The sequence below is a fragment of the Salminus brasiliensis genome, chromosome 15 (assembly GCF_030463535.1).
Source record: "Salminus brasiliensis chromosome 15, fSalBra1.hap2, whole genome shotgun sequence".
NCBI lineage: Eukaryota > Metazoa > Chordata > Actinopteri > Characiformes > Bryconidae > Salminus > Salminus brasiliensis.
This window is the reverse complement of record NC_132892.1, coordinates 19,633,563-19,656,127: the sequence shown is the minus strand read 5'-3', so window position 1 is coordinate 19,656,127 and position 22,565 is coordinate 19,633,563. Positions and strand designations below refer to the sequence as shown.

Sequence of the window (22,565 nt, the reverse complement as noted above, 5' to 3'; positions counted from 1 at the left end):
TTAGAGGTCTGAAGAACCTTCACTTGATGTAAAAGTTCTTAACACGCACATCTCCATATCATACGCACGCTCCTTTATGGAATCAAGCTATAGTATTTAAGTCACCTGAGTGTTTAGTAAAAGCGCTGGTCATGTGTATTAATGAGACACACCTGGATTAGGAGGAACGTCTACATCTGAAAGTAAAGGCAACAACAACAACAAGAATGATAGGACTTTTTTAAGAACTTCTTGCTGTTCAAGCCATTGTGTGGACCCTTCCAGTCTCTGGAAGCTGTCAGGCTTAGGTTTGCCCCATTGGTGGAACTCCCAACAGACTTACCAGGCACGTCAGCAAATTTTAATGACGGGCTTGAAACACAGGAATGTGGAGTACTGATAGATGTTTTAGCTCAGTCACTCTGACACTCGCCACACCAGAGAGGGTGTGATCAGCAGATCCTTTTTTTTTTTCTAACTTTCTTTTTCTCAATGTGAGCTGATGACTTTTCTCCCTGGTTAATGGTGGAAGGACGATCGCATGCTAGCAGCCTTTCAAAGGTTGTAAATTTGGGAGTGTGGCAGAGATGTGTTACTGATTAAACCTCTGGTCTGAGGCGTAAAGACACACAACACCGCAGTGTGGGTTTGTTTTATTAGACTTGAGTCAAGGCGAAAGGAGAAGGATATTGTAAGGGACAAACAGTCCCCCCACCCCCCCCTTTCCGTCTTAAAAGAGTGTCGCACGCTTCTCGAGGGTGACAGTGACAGAAGCCGACACAGATCAAGTCCAGCCATCTCTGGATCAGATGAGCTTGTCTTCACGACTGGACGTCAGAGTTTTCACAAAGTGCCACCTATTGTTAGGGTACAGCGTGACACATGGACTGCCCCAATGACTTAATAATGCCCCAACGACTACCAAAATACTGTGAACATAACCAAGGGATTGCCACTAGGACCCTCAGACCTTTCAAGGTGAAAGTTTACCACAGCTGTGCAAGAGCAATCTCTTTCTCGCCATCCCAGGTCATCCCATATCAGTGCGGGGTGTCTTGGTACACCAGCGGACTGGAGCCTGATGGGCTGCTTTAGGCTGCAAGAATGATAACCTCTGACTGCATCTCTGAATGAACGGTGGGAGGCATTTCAAGTCCATGGCTAATTTTGTTCTGGGATGGCCTCACCCTCTGATTTGACCAGATTGAACATTACCTGTTTGATTTTCGGAGGCAGCGTTGCTGCTGCAGCTTAAAAAACATGAAACAAAAAAAATCAGTTCTGCAAATCAGTGCCAGCAAAGAAAGCCAGCATCAGAATATGCTGAGCCCTGAAGAGCCAAAGCTGATCAAGCCTTCCCTCTAATTCTGCTCTGGAGATCTTCCAGTGGGAAACGTGTCAGAACTTCTGTCTGTCTCGTTTTTTTCCTCATCTCTTTCCATCCTGGTGTATACTTACACTGATTATCTGATGGGTGCTCAGGTTACCCGTCTGTTGTATGCGGTGAGCAGTGTGGGGAGTGTTTTAACGGTCATTTCTGCACCAGAACATAAAAAAGGAAAAAAAAAGTATGATTATATAAATGATATAAAAACCATCTGTATCAATGTTACTCACAGTCAAGGTAATGTGTTGTCTATATGGACATGCTACAGAAAAGGGACTAAAATTTGAGGCATTTTTCAAAACATCTAAAAAGTGGCTTATTTAAGTGATTCTTTGGCAGACGCAATGACTTTCTGTTATTCTGCATTTCTGCCACCAGAGGGTGCTCCTAGGGACTCTATTCACAGCAGGTCATTTCTCACAGAACCCGCATTCTGCCTTCCTGGTGTACAATCAGAGCCTGCAGCTCAACTGAGTACTTCAACTTATTATTATTAGTGACCCTGAAGTTTAAGCCTGATGCACCTGTACCACTGTCACACCCACTACCAAGGCATTCCAGGTCAGTGTCAATGCAAATTGCTAATGGTAAGAGCCTTTGAACAAATACACTGATCAGCCATAACTTTAGCCCAGCTGAAGTGAAAGACTTTGATTCTCTTCATCTACAGTGGCATCTGTCAGGGGGTGGGATATATAAGGTAGCGAGTTCTTGAAGGTGGGCAATGGGCAAGCATAAGAATCTGAGCCAGGACAAACTGTGATGACTAGACAACTGATCTCCAAAACATCAGGCAGGTCCTCTAGGTTTTTTTTTTTTTCCTGGAATGCAGTGGTCCAGTGAAAAGCCAGATGATCATGGGATCCATGGTGATCCATGGAGGCCCCACCTCAGAACGTACAGGACTTAAAGGATCGGCTGCTAATGTCTTGGTGCCAGAAACCACAGGGTGCCTTCTGAGGTCTTGCGGAGTCCTGATCTGATGTGGTGGCACAAGGTGGAGCCTACTCAATATTAGGGAGGTGATACTAATGTTATGGCTGATCTGTGAATTCTTGTGTTTTAATTTCATGCTTAGAGGGACAAAAAAGGGCAAGCCTGCAATTTCAACTCTGATGCACCAGAAATGTTTAGTTGCATAGTTTTTTTTTATAATAATCATAATGAACATCAATACTAATACTAATACAACAAAGCAGAGGTGCTCAGTACTCCAGTAAAGCTTCAAACACACATCACATTTAACTACAAGGGAAAATGAGTTTGTTTATATATATATATATATATATATATATATATATATATATATATATATATATATATATATATATATACACACACTGAACAAAAATATGTCCTTAACGGACAGATTCTGAGTGTGGCATTCCATGCCAGTCCTCCCACACAGCCACAGCCATGGTCATCTTTGACCACCAAAATAGCAAAAACAATAAATAAATAATTTTTAAAAATCTATAGACAGCTCAAGGAGATCTGTGGTTGTCCTCATTAATAATAATAATAATAATAATAATAATAATAATAATAATAATAATTGAGTGCAGTTACATTTGAAAATACATTGAGAATTACACCTTGGCCATAAAAACGAGTGAATATCGCATAAGAACTGAACACTAGGAAGCAAACATCCGCCCACCAGCTACATTCTAATATCTGTATCTCATCTAAGCAGGACAGTCTGACAGTATCATTTTACAGGAGGGGAAATGCGGAACACAGCACTTTGAAAAAAAACTGTATGTGGTAAAAATAATGGCTATGGTTATTCAGAAAAATGAACTTTAGATCACATATTAAAAAACTGACATCATTGAATGTGTCAGAAGTTTGATTAACTATCAGAATTAATGCTTAATTAAGTTCTAATGAATCATTTAATCTGTGGTTCTGTTGTTAAACACACAAGGACAGCTTAAGCTCATCTTCTGTACAGCTTTTTACAATTCCATGTTAGCATTCTTAATGCATGCTCATAACTGAAGATCAATACATCTTTCTATTCCTGACACCGCATGTCAGAGCAAAAATAACAGCAGCATAATTTATTGTTGGTCACCTGTCAGTGAGGTATGCAGGCTCCTGACTTAGATAGGAATGAACAGTTGACAGATCTGCAATGTCACGCAAGCTAGTATCATGTAGCCTGAAATTCAGCTCAGAGTGGAGCTGTGAATTTAACTGTTAGCAGAGTCAGAGGTGGTCAGTCTGCACTCTGTACATCTGCAATTCCCTGAAGTCTCACTGAACAGCTTGTATATGTCTAACACGGTTATTTAAGAGTTTCGTTTCCTCCGTTTTCTTCCTCATGCTTTTCAGGAGGTTATCAGTTCGAGTCTTGGTTCCTTTCAGTTTTCTTCCTCGTGCTTTTCAGGAGGTTATCAGTTCTAGTTTTGGTTTCTCTGTTTCCTTCCTCATGCTTTTCAGGAGGTTATCAGTTCTAGTTTTGGTTTCTCTGTTTTCTTCCTCATGCTTTTCAGGAGGTTATCAGTTCGAGTCTTGGTTCCTTTCAGTTTTCTTCCTCATGCTTTTCAGGAGGTTATCAGTTCTAGTCTTGGTTCCTCTGTTTTTGTCCCCATGCTTTTCAGGAGATTATCAGTTCTAGTCTTGGTTCCTTTCAGTTTTCTTCCCCATGCTTTTCAGTAGGTTCTTAGTTCTTGTCTTGGTTCCTTTCAGTTTTCTTTCTCATGCTTTTCAGGAGGTTATCAGGTCAAGTCCTGGTTTCCTTCAGTTTTCTTCCTCATGCTTTCAGGAGGTTATCAGTTCTAGTCTTGGTTCCTTTCAGTTTTCTTTCCCATGCTTTTCAGGAGGTTATCAGTTCTAGTCTTGGTTCCTTTCAGTTTTCTTCCTCATGCTTTTCAGGAGGTTATCAGTTCTAGTCTTGGTTCCTTTCAATTTTCTTCCCCATGCTTTTCAGGAGGTTATCAGGTCGATTTTAGATTCTTCTCAGTTTTCTCTTTATGCTTTTCAGGAGGTTTTTAGTTCTAGTCTTGGTTCCTCACAGTTTTCTTCCTCATGCTTTTCAGGAGTTTATCAGTTCGATTTTTGGTCTCTGAAATTTCTTCCTAATGCTTTTGAGGAGGTTAGCAGTTATAATCTTGGTTCTTCATAGTTTTCTTCCTCTTGCTTTTCAGGAGTTTATCAGTTTGAGGCTTGGTTCCTCTCAGTTTTCTTCCTCTTATGGAGGTTATCAGTTTACGGCTTGGTTCTTCTCAGTGTTCTTTCTTATGTTCTTCAGGATGTTATCAGTTTGAGTTTCCTTCTCATGTAACAAACACTGCACAAATAAAACTGAAGTAAAATACAGTTAGTAACCAGGAGCCGATATCAGCATTATATTGTTTCTTACGAGAACTTGTTCCAGAATGATCACCAACAACAGAACTGTCGATAAGAAACCTTTGCTGTATTAAAACCCCTCACTTGAACGTCTGGCCTTTGTAGCAGTTTACAGTGCTGCATCAATTGCCCTGTTGATGCGTCAATGGCCACGTCTTTCTTGCGACACAGTCTGAGTTTAAATCACCTGGTTGTTTCGGGTCATGACAGCTAATAATAGGTGCCCTCCTCCCTGCACATGCACAAAAAAGGAAGAAGTTGCAGAAAGCGTGTAATTTGAGATTCCATGATTACAGCTTGGGCCATAATGGTGCCTGCTGCTTGTTTGATGTCGTGTCAGACGCGTATTAGGTTTTCTGTCTAAAATAACACACATTACCTCACACAGCTAAATATGGATACACAAACACACAGACACTCTTCAGGTAGCACTTTCCAGGTAGCTTCTATTGCTGCCCCTGGGTAACATACAGCCCTGTATTTCATGAAAGATTACTTGCTGCTCCGATCCAAGGCTTCTTTTTCTGTGAAAATAGCAGATGGTTCAAATATCAAATGGGATTATTGCCTCGTCTCAGGTCTCATATCTGCACCACGTTACAGCAACACCATCTGTCAGAGCACCTTCAAAATACAGTGTTGTTTGGTCACCTGGAGCTATTACGTGTGAACGAGGTGTTAATGTTGATGAAAGGTCATTTTTCAACTTAATGTTGTAAAACACTGTCACTGATCTTTACATGTGTGGACAGCTCATGGATGTGTTATTAACCTTTACTGTCCCGCTAGACATAACTGCACACTGCAGACACACACATGCTTAAACACTGTACGGTAGCACATTCGCTCCTATAAAATTACACACAGCATACACACGCCCTCCTCAGCTCACTTATATTCTTAGCACTGTGCAGATTGTATGCCTAAATTAGCATGCATTTGCCCCAAACTGTGCTGAGCTGCTGAAGTAACACACTTATACACAACAAAGGTTCATTGTATAGACAATTACAGTATGAGCAGCAACCCTGACGCCTGCTTTTATACAGAGTCCTGCATAATGTTTGGGATAATGGCATATTTTCTTTTTCTTCTTGTCTCTGTACTCAATTTTTGAAAATCTAAATGTTTGCATCATGTTCAGGACATAGTATTCGTGATGATTTAGGTGTGTTTAATTGCTTTATTCGTGCAGATATAAGGAAACTTACTCATGAATCTTGGCTTCTGGTCACCTCAGGAGTCTGCTTTTGCATGTCTGACCATAATGAGATCCATTGCGTTGTCCTCGTATGGTCTAGGCAAGTGTGGATTTCTCAATGACTGCTCTCAGCAGAAGACTTCATAAACAGAAATACAGAGACCACACTGCAAGTCACAAACCAGTTAGCCTTAAAAAGAAGATGGCCAGGCTAATATACTTTTTTTTCTTGTCATCATTGGTCCACAAGACCATTTTTCAGAAGTCTGTAGGATTTTAGGTACTTTTTTAAAGCATACTGTACCCTGGACTCATTGGTGGTTTGCATGTTGCTGTGTAACCTCTGTTACACAGTGGCATGCAAAGTTTGGCCTCCCCCGGTCATAACTGCTCTGTTGGTGAATAGCATAGTTAGGAGAGTAGAAGATGATGATGATCTGATCTCCAAAGGACATAGAGTTAATGTTGTCTTTTCAACATTGTAAGCAAGATTGGTGCATTATGGATGTTTTGTACAAAAGGAAGGGTGCACTATGCAAAAGTCTGAGAGATTTGAGCTCCAGGATAACATTTGCCAAGGTCCCAAAGCTTGTAAAATAGCTTGTTAGGGCTATGGATTGTTTATAATCTTCATTAGGAAAGGCAAAGTGATGCCATTCGTACAGCTTTATCAATACTCTGACTCCTCAAACCGTGTCCCGACAATTAGCAGCCATAGGCCCCTCTAAGCACCTGCTCACAAAACAGGAGGAGGCTATAAGATGACAGCAACAAGGCCTCACAATCAGAAGGCTTCTGCAGGGAAGATTGGACAAAATGCCCCTGAAGAAGAAATGAAAGCCTCTTCGCTGGCTATGAAAAGCATTTACAAGCTTCCTTACAAGGGTATTACTTAGTACTAAGTACTGACGGGTGTCCAAACATTTGAATACAGTGAATAAAGTGCACAAATCATTTGTGTTCCACACATTAGATGCAAACTGTCCCTAAATATCTGCTAAGGCCTTTCAATCAAACAGAATTACCCATATTTGATATTTAGGTCAGCCATGGGGAGCAAGTTAGGGTGCGTTGCCAGACGTCACAGGAGCTACATGTAGCAGATTAAGGTTTTGTGTCTAATCTGGCCTGCCTCACGCCCAGCCTCAAATCAACGGCCAATCCCGTTAGCCGCCGCAGCCATGCTCCATCACTGTCGATTCAGACATGAAAGGCCTGTGATTGGTCACAGACACAGCAGTCTGGGTGGATTATGGCATGGCCAAGAGAGGCGTCTGCCTGTCAAGAGATGCCATGCGGGGGGGCCGGGCGGGGTGTACAAATAACCTCCTCTAATGAGGAGGGAAAGAAGATCAGGGTCGTCATTAAAGGCATTAATGTAGACCTCGTATGACATTCGCGCAGGAGGTGGGCAAGAGCTTCGCAGTGGCTCCGCAATCCACATTTAGAGGCCGTTAACAAAGCCTCTTCTGCATTTCTGGTCTGGGATAACGTGTCAAAGCGGGAACACGGGCCGTCAAAAGTGCTTAACGTCACATAAAATTTGCAGAAATCTTGATTTGTGGTATTTGCTCCTCAGTTGGAAAGCGCAACCACAACCCTTTGCGCTTTAAGCCACACCTGAAGGCTAATTTACGGTTCTAGATCAAGTCAACACAGCGTCTGCGGAGTAGCCTGCCCCAAAGTTGTGCATAGATGCATAGTCTGCAACCCTCCACAGCCAAAAGTAGTAGTCTGGCAAGGGGGGGTCTTGATACCACTTTGTTGACGGTCTTGGCGTATTGCAATTGACGGCTACAGGCCGTTTTATAAAGTATTTACTAAAATGTCTTCATCAAAAGACAGAGAAGCCATCGAAGGAGAGTGTGTATGGCCACTGAATTGATTGAGGCAGGAGGTGGGTGAATTTTCAGCACATTTTTGGGGAGGTGCAAGTCAGGCCACAGCGTAGGGTTTAACCCAAAAGCATAACTGCCCAACTGCCCTATTCACCTTATTACAGGTCATTGGAGCTGTTATTTAAAGGTAAAAATGCTACATAATGTTGCTTTAAGCTTAGTCTTTCTCGACCTGTTGGTATGATGGCTAAGCTTTGCTTCTTTTTTAATCCAGAAAGAGGTTAACATGTGTGGCCCCTTCCCGGGTGATAAGTGTTAATCATTAGTCTGCTTAATGTACTGTGATGTGGGCAACGCTGTTCCAGCCTCCATAGGGAAAGTATGCTGCAGGGAAAGACAAAACAGGATGGTGAGCAATCAAGGTATTTCCAATGAGTCAACCCCAATCCCACAATCCCTCTTTTGAAAAATCTCCATTGTGAAATTCCATAAAAGCCTTAAGCATCATAAAAACAGGATCTGTCGCCACAAAGATTTAAGCTCTCGAGACGGTTTTGGCTTACCATGCCACTGTATGGAAGCCCTTCACGCAGTATCCAGTCATGAGTCGTTTTGTTTGTGTTCAGTTTTGCCTTTTACACATGGCCTGGCTTCGCTTGGGAGTGCAACTCCATACGTGCATGCTGACGATGTTAGATAGGTCAATGCCTTTGACCTACTTTGCGCCCCGCTCTCCACAGGATGCCACAGCCGCTCACATCAAACTCTAATCGGATAGGCAATTTCCCCTCCATTTCATAACACGCAGCTCTCTGCTGGTTTTTGTTTTTTTCATGTTGCTCAAATTTCTTCTGGGTTATGGCATGATGAACATTGCGTTATATAAGAGTTTTTGCTTCTGCGGTTGTCACTCTTGTTTTTTTATCCAAAGCAAATTAATTTGCAGGACTGGCAATGTCCATCTGCATGAATCACTCGCATTCACATTTCTAACTGAAGTGGAAAATTATTAAATTTCCACCAAGAGAATCAGGAATCATAATAATTATAATGATCAGATTTAATTGAGTTTTTTTTTTTTTTTTAAAGGAAAAGCCATTGAAAAGCATTTTTCAGCAGGTCACAGTGTATTCAGGTGGTGTATTTAGGTCTCCCCCTGGTGGTCACTCCATGGAACATGGAGAGAAAGGGTTTAAAATAAAAGCTTCGGTCCTACTGTTTGTTATTTCGTAGGCGTTAGATAGACATGCGACACCTCCAAGTCCTTCCTCATTAATGGCAGAATGAACTCCTGATACTGCTGCTCTAGCCCCCTCTCTCTCATTCCAGCCACTTCAGTCTTTCAGAGGACAGAAAGAAAAAGAGCAGATGCATTATTCATTATCAAACTACACATATAGTGGCATCCCCATATCTCCACTTCCTGGGGTGAATGAAAGATTAATGCCACCGTGCCCTGGTGAGACGCGAAGGGTAGACTAGAGTCAGGAAAGTTTTACAGTTGATTAATTGCAGTTCAGGCCTGCTTAAATGTTATAGCTGCAGGTTTTGTTAAACAAAAGGCGTGTGTAGCTCTGGTGGTGTAGCTCTGCCAAAAAAAAAAAAGTTGCTTCATGTTTAAAACAGCAGCAAGCATTCGTACGTTCCTCGGCCATGAAATGGAGAGTCACTGATGATGCTCTCTGGCTCAGGACTACAGCGCTATCTTTTGGAGAGACAAAAACAATGGTCTGGAGATGATAAAATTAATAATACCTCTAAAGGCCTGAAGGCCTTTCAAGTGGACAGAATAAAGGAGAAACAAATATACAGTTAAAAAAAAATCATAGCTATATCATAACCATACCTGCACCCCCCTTTTATTGGTCTTAAATATTTATTTTCTACATATTCCATGAGTCAATTTTATTTAATATTTTCCTGACCTCTATATATTCTATTTTATATCATTCATTTATTTTTATTGTATATATTTCGTGATATTTCGTGACATTTCTTCCCATCCTATCCTTTTTTATCTTGATTTTCTATGCGACCGGACTGCTCCCAAAGCATTTTACTGCTAACTGTACCATGTAGGAGTGTGCATAAGACATATAGCGATAAACCACACCAGTAGGGACGCAGCAAAACTGATCAGAAAACAAAGATGACATTAAAGACTATGGATCCACAACAACATTACACTTAACAAATCAGCCTTTGGAATGATAATGAAAACGAGAAGCAGTAATTAAACACTCCGTTTGTTCCCCCTGCTCTCTAGTGCCGGCCAGCGCAGATGCTTTCAAACAGTCTGAGCAACAGCAGATTAACAGTGGAAAAATGCCAGCTGTGTAGAACTGCTGCATGATTTCTAAGAGACATTAGCGAAGCGAGCAGTATTCACTGTGCATGTAGAGGATCAAGAGAGGATGTTGGATTTCAGAGGCACATTCTGTAGAAAAGAGCTTAGTTTTTAATTAACAGCACATAGTTTTATTCACCACCTTGTAGCTTACTACACTTCATTAAAATAAGAAAGAAAGAAATGCCAAATGCAAAAAATTAATGCAAATAAAATAAAATAAAATAAAATACAAATGGCATTTGGCTGATGCTCTTATTCAGAGCAACTTATATCGGAATCATGTTGCACAAGTAGGCAAACGCAATGCTAAGAGTCTTGCCCAAGGATTTTGGTTGGTGAATCAACTCTGATTGGAGAATCAAATACCAGACTGCAGCAGAAAAGGGAAGCGTTATTGGCCACAATGCTAAATCAACCAAGCTACTACTACTGAATTTCGGTTTCAGTATCAGTAACTTTTCATTTCAGTACTTTTTGGTACTTCACTACTACGCAGCATTATAGAAATGTGGTTGGTGTGGCGCAACAGTTAACACCACTACCTGCCACTGAGCTCCCCCTCCATGTGGGAGACTGGGGTTCAATTCCGGCTGTGGGTGACTGTCCTTGGTCCTTGGGCAAGACTCCTAACACTACACTGACCCACCTCTGTAATACAAGTAACCTGGATAAGAGCGCCAGCTAAATGCCATAAATGTAATGTAAATGTAGAAATACATGTCCAAACCCATAATGATGGCGGCAGACAAAAGCTTTTCCCTAAAAGTATAAATACATTCTCATGTGTGCAATCAAAAGTACAAAGTTAATTAAAAATAAATAAATAAAGAAAGAAATATCTGTAACCTGGGCCTGATGGGACAACTAGCTATTTCTACCAGTACAGCTACGGATTCCCGTTAATCGCCTGATTTCACACTGCAGTTGCGCTAGTTATTTTGACATGTAGCGAATGCAATCCAACAAGCTGAAAAACGTAGTGCTTTTACAGGTGTTTGCGTCCCAAACTACTGCTTTAGAAGCTAACCACAAACGTCAGTTGTGCCGCATCATTATTCCGACCTAACCCCTTAACACAGAAAGGCCCATTACACACTATTAGTATTATTTAGTATCTACAGGGACAAACTGTAGCTGGAGCTGGAGCTATTCTTTGGTAGAATACCAAATAGAAGTTTATCATAACACTTCCAGCCCTCCGACAGGCCTTAGGCTGTTTTAAGGGGTTAAAGCAACATTATGTGAGAAGTGGTATTTTTTTGATCCGGGGCTCCCCCTACAGTCTGGAAAGGTAATTTCCCTTTTACATCACTGCAGTAAATGCAAATCACACTTTGAGCTCCCCCTCGTGCTACACATGCATAAGATCCAAACCGGCTCTGAAAGTGAAAGAAGCACCTGGACCCACGCAGCAGAGTAATTTTATATGTTTGCCTGTACACTAATACAAGAACTCGGGTTCAGCATCATTACACAGTGCAGTTAGCAGCTTTCCAGCCTGGAGGGGCAATGACTGAGGTGCCGTTCTCACAATTACAAAACAGTGGGGCATCAACATGAATCTGAAGCCGGTCTTTTAAGGTAAAAGTGCTGCATAACGTTGCTTTAAAAGAACAATAATTATCATTAAGACAAGTCGTTCCAGAACGGCAAAGCACTTTCGCCATGGCCAATGTATACGTGCATGTAATGCCCTCTTGTGGCAGATTTAAGCAAGTGCTTTTCTTTTTTTCCCTCTGAGGTGCAGACCCGAATCAAGATATATCAAATAATAAAGCTATATATAGATCTACTTACTGTATTGGACCTAGACAAGTACATACGTTTGCCACTGCACCTCACTTCCTTCAGAGGATACAAGTGAAAACTCATTCTTTTCAACCCGGCTCCGTCGGCCTGTTCTCTGAACCAAACTAAACACTGAATCTGCAGGCACCGCCTTTCCCTTTTCACACTCTCCCTTTGGGAGTGACAGCCAGCTAGCTCTATCTCAAGGTTAGACCCTCCACATCATCAAGCATCCTTCGGAAACCTGCGATTCTCCCGCTTGGGCAGACATGTCAACAAGCATGCGGAAAAGCTTGTATGGCATTTATTTGATTCTAGAGAAAAGGGTCAAGTGTAGTTCATCCTCAGAGCTCCTGTTGGGGCCCTTTGGAAGGTGTCTCAATTCCCAGTGTACACATATCAAATGCTGACGGATGCCGACTGTGCTTTTTCTGTTTTGTAGATTTTTCAGTACAGTAAAGTTATTGTGCATGACTCATACTCTATTTTGGGCTAATGCTAAAATGCTGTGTGTCTATTTATTAGTCCCCACAGTTTTGACTTAATACACACACATTAAAGCTGTAAATGAAGCCAGCAGTGCAGAGTTAGGTCAGGTGGCAAGGCATCTCTCAATTAGCACCAAGTGTTAAAATACAAGACAAGGTCGGAGTCAGTATTTCACACCTCCCTTCATCAGTTACAGTAATCGCCTCAATTACAGAAGTGCAGTGTTGGGCCAAAATGAGGAACACAAGGCAGTTAATCAGCGGAAATATTCTGTTGTGCTCAATCATATACAGTCCAAAGAGAAGTGACTCACATTCTGCGGAGTATGGTGCTATGTTTCTTGCTATTTATGGTGTCTATTTTATTTAACATTCTGTAGACTTCCCTTATCCTATAGGTAAAAATGAACCAAAGGCAGTCTGTGTACACTGGTGGTGTGCAGCTTTCATGGACGTAGTAATATTGGGCTCAAGCTGAATTAAGACCATTCAAGGGGGTTTTCTCTGCTGCTAAAAAAAATAGTGGCAGGTCATTTTCGACCCTTCAAACAACACAAAGGTTAAAGACCACAACATAAGGAGTCCTGGCTCTAAACTAAGCCCCTGTTCTACATCTCTGAGATAAAGGCTACTGATGCACTGACCAGAAACACTGGATTTACACTTATCACTAGGGCTGGGACCACTTATCTAGTTACTGTAAGCATGGGCTTGCTGAGTAGAAGTTCTTTTTTCCTCTATTTTCTATTCATGAGCACTGTGTGCACCAACACATTATCTGAAACTCACGTCTTTAGTCTTTTCATTTACACACACACACACACACCTGTGATTTACCCTGTGAGGCACACCTGATCAAAGTTTTTTTATTATTTTTTATTATAGTTTAATCATATTTTGTCTTCATTAGGTTTTTTCTTCCCTGATTGATATGTACAAATGTAGGCAACGCTTGGCTTGGACGTTCCATTGAAGATGCCTCATTAGTTGCTCAACTAATATTGAACTGACTAGCTAATAAATGCGACTGAACTCTAAGTTAGTTAAAAAAAAAAACACCTAAGGGAGCATAGCCTTGCGTAGCCTTGCCCTTTTATGGTTTAGGTCAAGGTTAGGTGTAGGGTGTGCTTGCATAAAGAATAATTTACCCTCAACTTAAATGCTAGGCGAACATCTGCGACTATATTTAACACATTGAAAACTTTGCAATGCTTTTATTGACCTCCCTTTAGTTCAGGTATAGGTGCAGTTTTTCCAAACCTGCCCTGCATTTCTATGTATTCCTTTATTAATTGTCAGTCAGTGTTAAAAAAAAAAAAAAAAAAAGGCCTCACAAACTTCCACCACCGTCAATGATTCCAGGCTCCCTCTTCAAACTCCCATTTCCCTTGCGTTCTGCAAAATCCCCCAACACAGGAAAGCCACTCACTTCTCTGTGTGTGTGTGTGTGCACGAGCGAGTGTGTGTGTGTGTGTGTGTGTGTGCCAACATGGATCCCTGCTGTTTTTTCCTCTCCCTCGCCCCATCACTTGCACACAATAGGCACTGGGCAACACTCCTACCCTCCCTCTGTTCTTCAACTTCGGATATCCAAAGACACGCCGAAGCATGTGTGTGACCGAACCACTTTCCGCGCTGGGGCATGCTCGCAGCTTTTTTGCACTACCCAGCTTTGTCCCAACTCTCCTGACAACACCTCACCGCCCCCCGCCCCCCACGGCTCAGGGTGGAGGAAACTGACTTTCCTGGAATTGTCGGGTCAAAGCTTTTTTTTTTTTTCCTCCCTGCATCGTGTGGAACGAGCGACAGGCCGAAACTGACGTTGGTCACAACTAGCGTCCTGCTTTCCCGGGACCCTAAGCCACCGGGAGAAGGAGTTGGAATGGAAGGGGGGATTGAGGGAGGAGGGTTGGAGGGGGGCGAGCTGGAATGATGCAGGCTGTTAAGTTGCCCCAGACGAGTGGCTGTCTACATAAGGGATGAGACTCTCGCTGCGTTCTCGATTCAGGTCGTTGGTCTTTCTCGTCAGGAGAGATGTCTCCACTGTGTGGTCTGAGGCGAAATCCATTGGTGGGTACAAGCGAAAACACATGCGAAAAATGTGCGTGCGCTTGTGTGTGTGTGTGTGTGTGTGTATGTGTGTGGACAAGTGTGTGTTTATCAAAGTCAACATGTGTGTGGGAGTAAATCACTTCTCTGGAGAGCCAGCAGGTCGAGATGAGGTGTTGAGTTACGACTGCATACTTTTAACTGCTGCGTTTCTTTGTTGCAGTTGTGGGATATGTGGGTATTTCAATAACATGTATTTACTGTCAGATTGAGGTTTATTGCATCATATTTGTGAAAGTAAACTGTTTATTTATTAATATTTATATTATCTATGGATGGAGTGAGAATCTACATAAAAAATAAAAATATATGTATTTTAATGCAAAGTACAATTTCCAATTCAGTATAATCTATGTAATGAAGGTCCTTTCAGTGAGGACGGTTGTGGAGATCATTTATTTTCAAATCTAAAAGACCAGAGCGTGAGCAGGGAGAGCAGCAAAGCAGAAGAGCCCAACTAGGATGTAGGTCAGTGACGCTATCTTAGCCTGTAAAACACCATAAACAATGGCAGCTGCCTCAGTACTCCAAAGTCCCATCTGAGTCCTACCTCATACAATTATGAAAATACCAAAAAACTAATCATACTAAGTGTCTGTGAGTATGCACAGTCCTTACTGCAATTTTCTAACTGCACTTTATTCTTCTAAACCTGTACATTACAGTCATGTAACAAACAGAGTGAAATAAAATTCAGTGTAAGCGCTAGACCAGGAACTCTGGTCTCTCCTCCAGTAAAAGCTTGGTGATATTTTTTGCCTGGTACATCTGAATATTAACCGCATAGTACAGGGTTTATGCAGAGGTTAAGGATTTGGTATGTGGTAGATGTGGGCTGGTGGGGTGTGAATGTGCCAATTAGGGAAAGTATCAGATGCCCTCAAGACAAAGGACCTACTGTTTGGCTGGCCAGGGGAGAAAGCATTATGGTTAAATAAGAACCATGTTTGGGCTTGTTACGGAGGTTCCTCGCACATGTCGTAATTCAGACAGTATGTATGAACTGGTAAGAGCCAAAGAAGAATGCAAACAATCTTTTGGCACTCTAAAACAGCAGGACATGAAGGAGGAAAGATGAGCTACTGCCCAAAAAAAACCCCAGACAAGCAGCAATTTTTCATTAGCCCTTGAGTTTACACTATACAAGACTCGCTACAACCCAAAAGAACTCCAGCACACACTGTTGGAGGACAATGGGACAATGGAAATGTGTCGAGCTTGTCAATCTCCACCACGCCACAGTGTGAAACTTCACAGCCCCCCTGTTGTTGTGTCAGTTCTCATCCCATTCTGTTTGACAACACCCAAGCCAGTTTAACCTAATTTCGTCCCGTTCTCTCCATGTACCCCCCTTTACAGATAGCTGCCTGGCTTCCCTGGATTTCGCTGACGCCCTCCCCGCTTCGCTCCGCCTGAAAGGATGGACGCACTGGAGTCGGAGCTGACCTGCCCAATCTGCCTGGAGCTCTTCGAGGACCCGCTGCTGCTACCCTGTGCCCACAGCCTGTGTTTCAACTGCGCCCGGCGCATCCTGCTTTCTCACTGTGCCTCCAGCGAGTCCGTAGAGTCCATCGGCGCCTTCCAGTGCCCCACCTGCCGCTATGTCATCGCCCTGAGCCCACAGCGCGGCCTGGACGGACTCAAGCGCAACGTCACCCTTCAGAACATCATCGACCGTGTCCAGAGGGCGTCGTCCGCCACCACGCTGCTTCTGCCCACCAGTGGGCCCAACTCACCGAGCGACGAGGGACGTCCTCCACCTTCTTCTCTTGCCGCCATGACCACCACTCCGTCCCCCGAGCTGGTGCAGTGCCAGTTCTGTGAGCAGGACCCGCCACAGGACGCGGTGAAGACTTGCGTCACCTGTGAGGTGTCGTACTGCGAGGAGTGCCTGCGTGCCACCCACCCCAACAAGAAGCCCTTCACAGGGCACCGCCTCATCGAGCCCCTTCCGGACTCGCACCTCCGCGGGCTGCAGTGCCTGGAGCATGAGGAGGAGAAGGTGAACATGTACTGCGTGACCGATGAGCAGCTCATTTGCTCCCTCTGCAAGCTGGTGGGCCGCCACCGTGACCATCAAGTGGCAGCACTGAGCGAACGCTATGAGAAACTGAAGGTACGTTGAAAATCTTTTCTTGGACCTGAATTTAGCAACGTGTAATTTTGCGTTTACCCACAGCGGGGTTGGGCGGTATCCACTTTTTTCATGATGGGGAATAGCCAAAGATGCCCAAGTAGTGCAGAGGGTCCTGCATTTACGTTGCTTCTCTATCATCTCATCTTGCGCTATTTTTAAAACCCTAAAACATACAGAAAAGTTCAGTTTGCTCACAGTTTGATAACTTAGTGAATCAAACATTTAATAAATGTTAAACTGTTGGTCTGACAGTTACAAAATACTTATACTATAGTTAGCACAATACCATTCTGTTCACCACAGAACTTTCCATTTCAAGTCTGGTTGACTATAAGTCCATTTATATAAGATTAGATGAATATGGCTCACATTGAGTGACAAAGTTAATTTCCTCATGGTTTTGGATCTGTGGCCCACTCATTAGCCTATGCTTGGCTAGCTCGGCTACAGATACAGAAGCAGCATATTTGAGAGTATAGAGAGTCGAATGAACGGTCTTAAGAGTGTCTTCGACTGTTTTCATGCATAATGAACAGACTGGTTCATCCAGATTTGCTTGCTTTCCCTTTCATTTAAACTCAACACATCACCAAACTCGCAACACTCGCAACTACGCTGGACCTGTTTTCAGAGAAGGACATCCCCAATCAGTGACCCCCCATCCCATCTTAAAGGCAGATGAATGAATGAGCTAGTTTGGCTGAGTTAGCGTAGCGTATGGGAGTGGGTAGACCTTTTCTGTTGTTTCTAATTGTTGTATGTTGATTGGCTAGAGCTAGACAGAAGTACATTGGCCATTTCTGTTGTATACGTGGCGAAAAGGAATGAGCTATTGGATGGCAGGGTACAGATCAGGCAAGTCATGCCACAATCAGTGGTGATTATTGTTTAATATAGGACAAAATACATCTTTGCAAAAATAAACAAACAAAAAAAATTACCATCAAAGCTCTGCCATGACACAGCACCTTGACCTAAAAAGGCAAAACATGACATTCCCCCCTTTTAAACATTAGCACCAGATACAGCTGAGCCCAAATCGCTGTGAGGGTCCTGTCGAACGATGCATTCATCACAAAAAGTTTTGTTCGGCCTAACATTTCTAAATGTCTGCAAGAACACCCACAGAAGCTGATATTTTTGGAAAATAACAAATGAGAAGTGACAGAGTGTCAACAGTAATAAGAGGCTACTGCTTGGTGCAGTGGTTCTTGCCCTAGGTCAGAACAGAGCCATCTAAGGATGGATAAGTCCAGCACTTAAACCCCACAGAGAGAGAGAGAGCGTGTGCGAGAGCACTCACCATGTCTGCCTTGGCCAGATGTTTAGCATCGCCAGCTGAAGCAGATTAAAATGGGCAGAGAAGTAGTTCCCAGAAGGACGGTCAGATTATGGAGAACATGTTTATGAGATTTGTTCCTAAAATGAAGTGGAAACCAAACGCTGTTGTGAAAGGAGCACTGGGTCCCATCTTTCTGAGAATTTTCTTGAATTTCCTAAGAAAAATTCTAAATAAAAAAAAATAAAAAGATAAATTGTCTATGGGCCCTATTTTAGGGATCGTTAGGCGAGCTATGAACCGTGCTGCTTAATTTAGGGCGTGTCAGTGTGTCTTTGCTAGCGTAATAATGGAAAAAAGTATGCCTTACGCGGCTCGAAAGACATGTACTAAGACTAAGCCTGTGTTGACAATTCACTGCCTAGATAGCACCGAACGTCTGACTGTTGACATCTGCCTAGGTTGTTTTCTCCTGTGTTGTCCGTTGCCAAGATAGCAATCATGTACCTGAACACACCTCATTTCGAGACCACCACTCCCATCAGCATAGACATATTTGCGAGCACCGTTGCTATTTAAACGGCGCAGGCGGAAGGTGTGAAAATAGACTGTTGTCTGGGTTTAAAATAGCAATGAGCATCGCGACAGCGCCTTGCGCAGGGTGTAAGATCAGGCCCTGCATCAGATTCATGATGCATTTTTACATCGCTGAATTGTTCACAGCTCTACACTTCCCTGTAAATTTAACCAAGGATGGTTGAAGGATGAATAAGGCCCAATGTTGCCTTATATCAGTGGTGGCCCACTGATATTAATACCCTAGTGCCGCTGGAAAAAAAAGCACTGTGGATATTTTCCAATTTGTTAATGGTAACTCTACTAAGAGCTAAAATCCTAATCATGTTAATGTGGAGTCAGATAGTCATAGTTATGCTTATTAATCATGGTAGGAAGACATAAACTGCATGAGTGCAAAAGCCCAGGGGCTTAATTTTCCACTATTACTGCTTAAGAAAAAAAAATGGCCCACCTCCCAGCCTCATTAGAAAAAAAAAAAAGCAGCAAGCTGAAGCACCCCTCTGTGTTTCAGGTTAAGCAGTTCTAATTGCTCTCTCCACAGCGAGTGTGTTTAATTGAGCATAGCTGTGGTAGTGGGAGGCCCTACTGGGAAATGCCTCCCCCCCCTTATCAATCTTGCAGCTTTGAGTTATGGCTAAAACAGAAAGTTGGCACAAATGCATTGTATTTATTACCACATAACCCTACTGGTTTAATTTACTATATAGACAAAAGTATTGGGACACATGCTCATTCATTGTTTCCTCCAAAATCAAGGGCATCAAGCAAGAGTTGACCCTCTCTACTGTCAGGTAAAGGCTTTCTACTAGATTCCACTGGACTGGTGTGAGAATTTGATTGCATTCAGCGACAAGTGTGTAGTTGGGTGATCACCACCTCACTTTTTCCTCAACTCACCAACCATCATTCCAGCGAACACAGTTCCACAGCTCCACGCTGGGAGGCTTTATACCCCTCTAGCTGACGTCTGGCATTAGGCATGGTGCCAATAAGGTCATGTTTATCTGCTCCAGAGAGTCCTAGTCTGTTAGTGGCACTTCTCTACAGGGAATAGACAAGCCGATTGTGTGCATTTGCACATCTGCATCAGCAATGGGTGCAATTTATAGTAGCGGAATACACTCATTAGCACTCTTAAAACATTAAGGTGCTTTAAATGTGAAGAAACATCCTTAAAGCTCTAAAGAATTGGTTCCCTACCAATTTACACATCTCTATTACTCTAGTTCTTTATGGAACCAAATACAGTTCTTCTATAGCAGAGCTCAAAGAACTATTGAAGGAAGCATTATTTGGAATATATATGAGTACATGTGTCCTGAACGAAGGTAGCTGGTGAAGGGAATTTAACAATCGCCAGGCAACAGTACAGTTTCCAATAGCATTTCTGAATCCAAAGGACATAATACTGATTAGAGGTGAACGTTGTGTAGATTCTCACTGTAACTGTACAGGCATTAAGGACACCTGTCAGAGCCCTGGGTGGAGAACAGCCATCTGGCAGGAGTATTTCAGCCCGAACGGAGGGCTAAGACCTTGTTATTCTGTATGACCCCAAAACTGCCAATGCGATTAGACTAGATTAGCCCAGTGAAAGTTGAACAGGTTCAGGGCAGGTTTGCTGGAAACAGACTCCTTGATTGTGTACATGATAACAGAGCGGTGTTGGTGATGTCTTCAAACATATTTTAGAAAAGAATACATTTTGAAGTATGGCTGAAAGATAAACTGACGTGTGCGTCTATCCTTTAGAAGCAAAGTTTTGAGCACTGCAGATTTTATCATTGTTCATGTCTTTGTGAATTATTTAGTGCTGTGGAAAAACAAAAATAGAACTACAGGCTACATCAACTAAAACCTCTTGCATTATGGATCACATTCTGTTCTGTATAGCAGACCCGTCATCATTAAAATAATTCATACCTCAGATTTATAAGACACTTATTTTTAAAGGCAGAGTAAACTGGAGTTTGTCTTTCAACAAAGTCAACAAACTGTACTGCAGACACTCAAACTGCAACACATCGTCCAGAAAGGCCAGCAAAACATTTATGGCGAAGAAAAGTGCTAGCCAGTCATCTCAGCGGTCAAATGCGCTACCACAGCGGTCCAGGGCTCGCAAGTTCCAATCCAGAGACATGCCGCTTTGCCATCAGTGGCCGGAGTCCGAGAGGACACAGTTCCCCATTCTCTCTCTGGGAGGGGAGATGATGCTCTCCCCCTTTATCACTCTCAAAGCGGCGTCGTCCGGCATAGGCATGGTTAGCTGATGCAGATTTTACTCCAAGCCGGACGGAACGTCCAGCTATGTCGCATCAACAGCGGTGGCTAGCTTTGCATGTAGTCCTCACCTCCTAGTGTTGCCAGCATTGCTAGTGCTAGAGGCAGCTATGAATGGGTGGGTTAATTGGCAGTACCAAATTGGGAGAAATGGAGAAAAATTTACAAATAAATAAATAAATAAATAAACAAATGTTGGATATAATTATTGTCATTTATTGTGATAAAGATTTTTTAAATTTAGTTTGTTTAGTAGTATTTAGACTGTTTTTAAATTGCACAACTGTCATTTCTATTTTTTTTAAGTCATGAATAGACACTCCTCACACAGACTCATCCTTGTCTTGTTGAGAATGGTTCACAATGTTGTTAGGAAGGGGAGGAAACCAAAAGGAAATGGCCAAAAATAGTCTTGTCTTTTCTTGGTGGTCTACGGGCCTAGGTCAGAGGTCACTGGTACGCAACCCCCTAAATAACCACTGGAGGTTTGTTTTAGGTACATATGAAGCAAGTAGAGCAAGTCAATTTATGTATGTAATGTATTTATGTATTTATATTTATATTTCATTTCTGATGTGTTGTTAAAACAGACACATTCTAGCACATCTGGTTGTAGCTTGGACCCTCCAGAAAAAAAACAAACAAAAAAAAAACACAATCAGAACATACTGTACTTGGTCCGTCTGAAATGTGACGACGTATGTGCGATTGTGAAATGAGCTATATAGTCATCACTGAGCAGAAGGCAGGATAAAGCCGAAAGCCATGTTGATTAAAGCAGCACACTGAGCTGCGACTGCTCTGAGATTTTAGAGCTCTGCGTTGAATTAAACTGAACCTGAAAGAATTATGATGGGTCTCGAGATCCGTTTGCCATTTTCAACATGACCGATACAAATTAGGAGCCAGCTGGACTCTGGAAGGTCGCATTCAAACAGTGAAATAGACTGAGTGGAAAATTCAATTCACAACTAGAGCACCGCTCTCTTCCGAAACCATCTGGCACAGCTCCATCTCAGGTTTGGGATAAAGGCTTCCTTCCTAAGGGACACACACTCACTCACACACACACACACTCGCACACCAAACAATGTCCACAATTTCAGGCAGTTTCTGACCTTACCCTCGTGATATCATCATTTTGTTGGCTCTGAGCATTGATTTGGAAACCAATAAGATGCGAGATGATGAGGTTATAAGTAAGTCAAGGCCATGGCTTTAGAAATCATATTTCATCAGCTTTGTTTTCTCTGTCTAAACCAATTCCAACTCATTTGGCTCATTTTGGTTGTGGCGCATGATTGTTCCTCTCTCTATCTTTATTTAGCACGAGTGCTACCACAGGTGCTACACATTGCTCAAAGCTGCTTGTCTCGAAGAGTAAACATAATCATAGTGTTTATCTCACAGAAAGGCAGCTGGGTAGAATTAGACGTCCGGACACAAAATGTAGAACACCACATGCCACTCGTCCTTATGAGGGAGGAAACTGGACAGACCAAACACAGATCAGACATACTGCTCTTAAAACACACAGTAAAAGGCAGATTGCATAGGGTGTGGAAAAAAAAAAAGACTGAAGGTGAGTGACTACAGAAAACAGACCCAGTCTGAAGTAAGGGCAGGACTGAGACCTTTAAAAATAACACTTGTTGTGGACCTCACCGAAGCCTCACCATTAAGTAGGTTTCCACTGCTGTTTTAATCTGTGTTCAATAAATTACGTCAGATCTAATCGTTTCCCCAGTTTTAACTTTCCCATAGAGAAAGCATACAGATGCCAGTTAGAC

At 42.6% G+C, this 22,565-nt stretch overlaps 1 protein-coding gene across 5 annotated transcripts in view; it reads left to right on the top strand.

The window, feature by feature from the left end:
- The window catches only part of LOC140535468 (E3 ubiquitin-protein ligase Midline-1-like), a 65,656-nt gene that overhangs the window by 20,983 nt on the left and 22,108 nt on the right, over window positions 1–22,565 (top strand). For 2 of the 5 annotated variants that reach the window (XM_072656859.1, XM_072656857.1), the window contains exon 2: window positions 15,860–16,616. In XM_072656859.1, the coding sequence (XP_072512960.1) occupies window positions 15,921–16,616 (696 nt within the window). In that variant the 5' untranslated portion in view covers window positions 15,860–15,920. The other 3 variants (XM_072656860.1, XM_072656858.1, XM_072656861.1) reach the window with 3 other exon arrangements.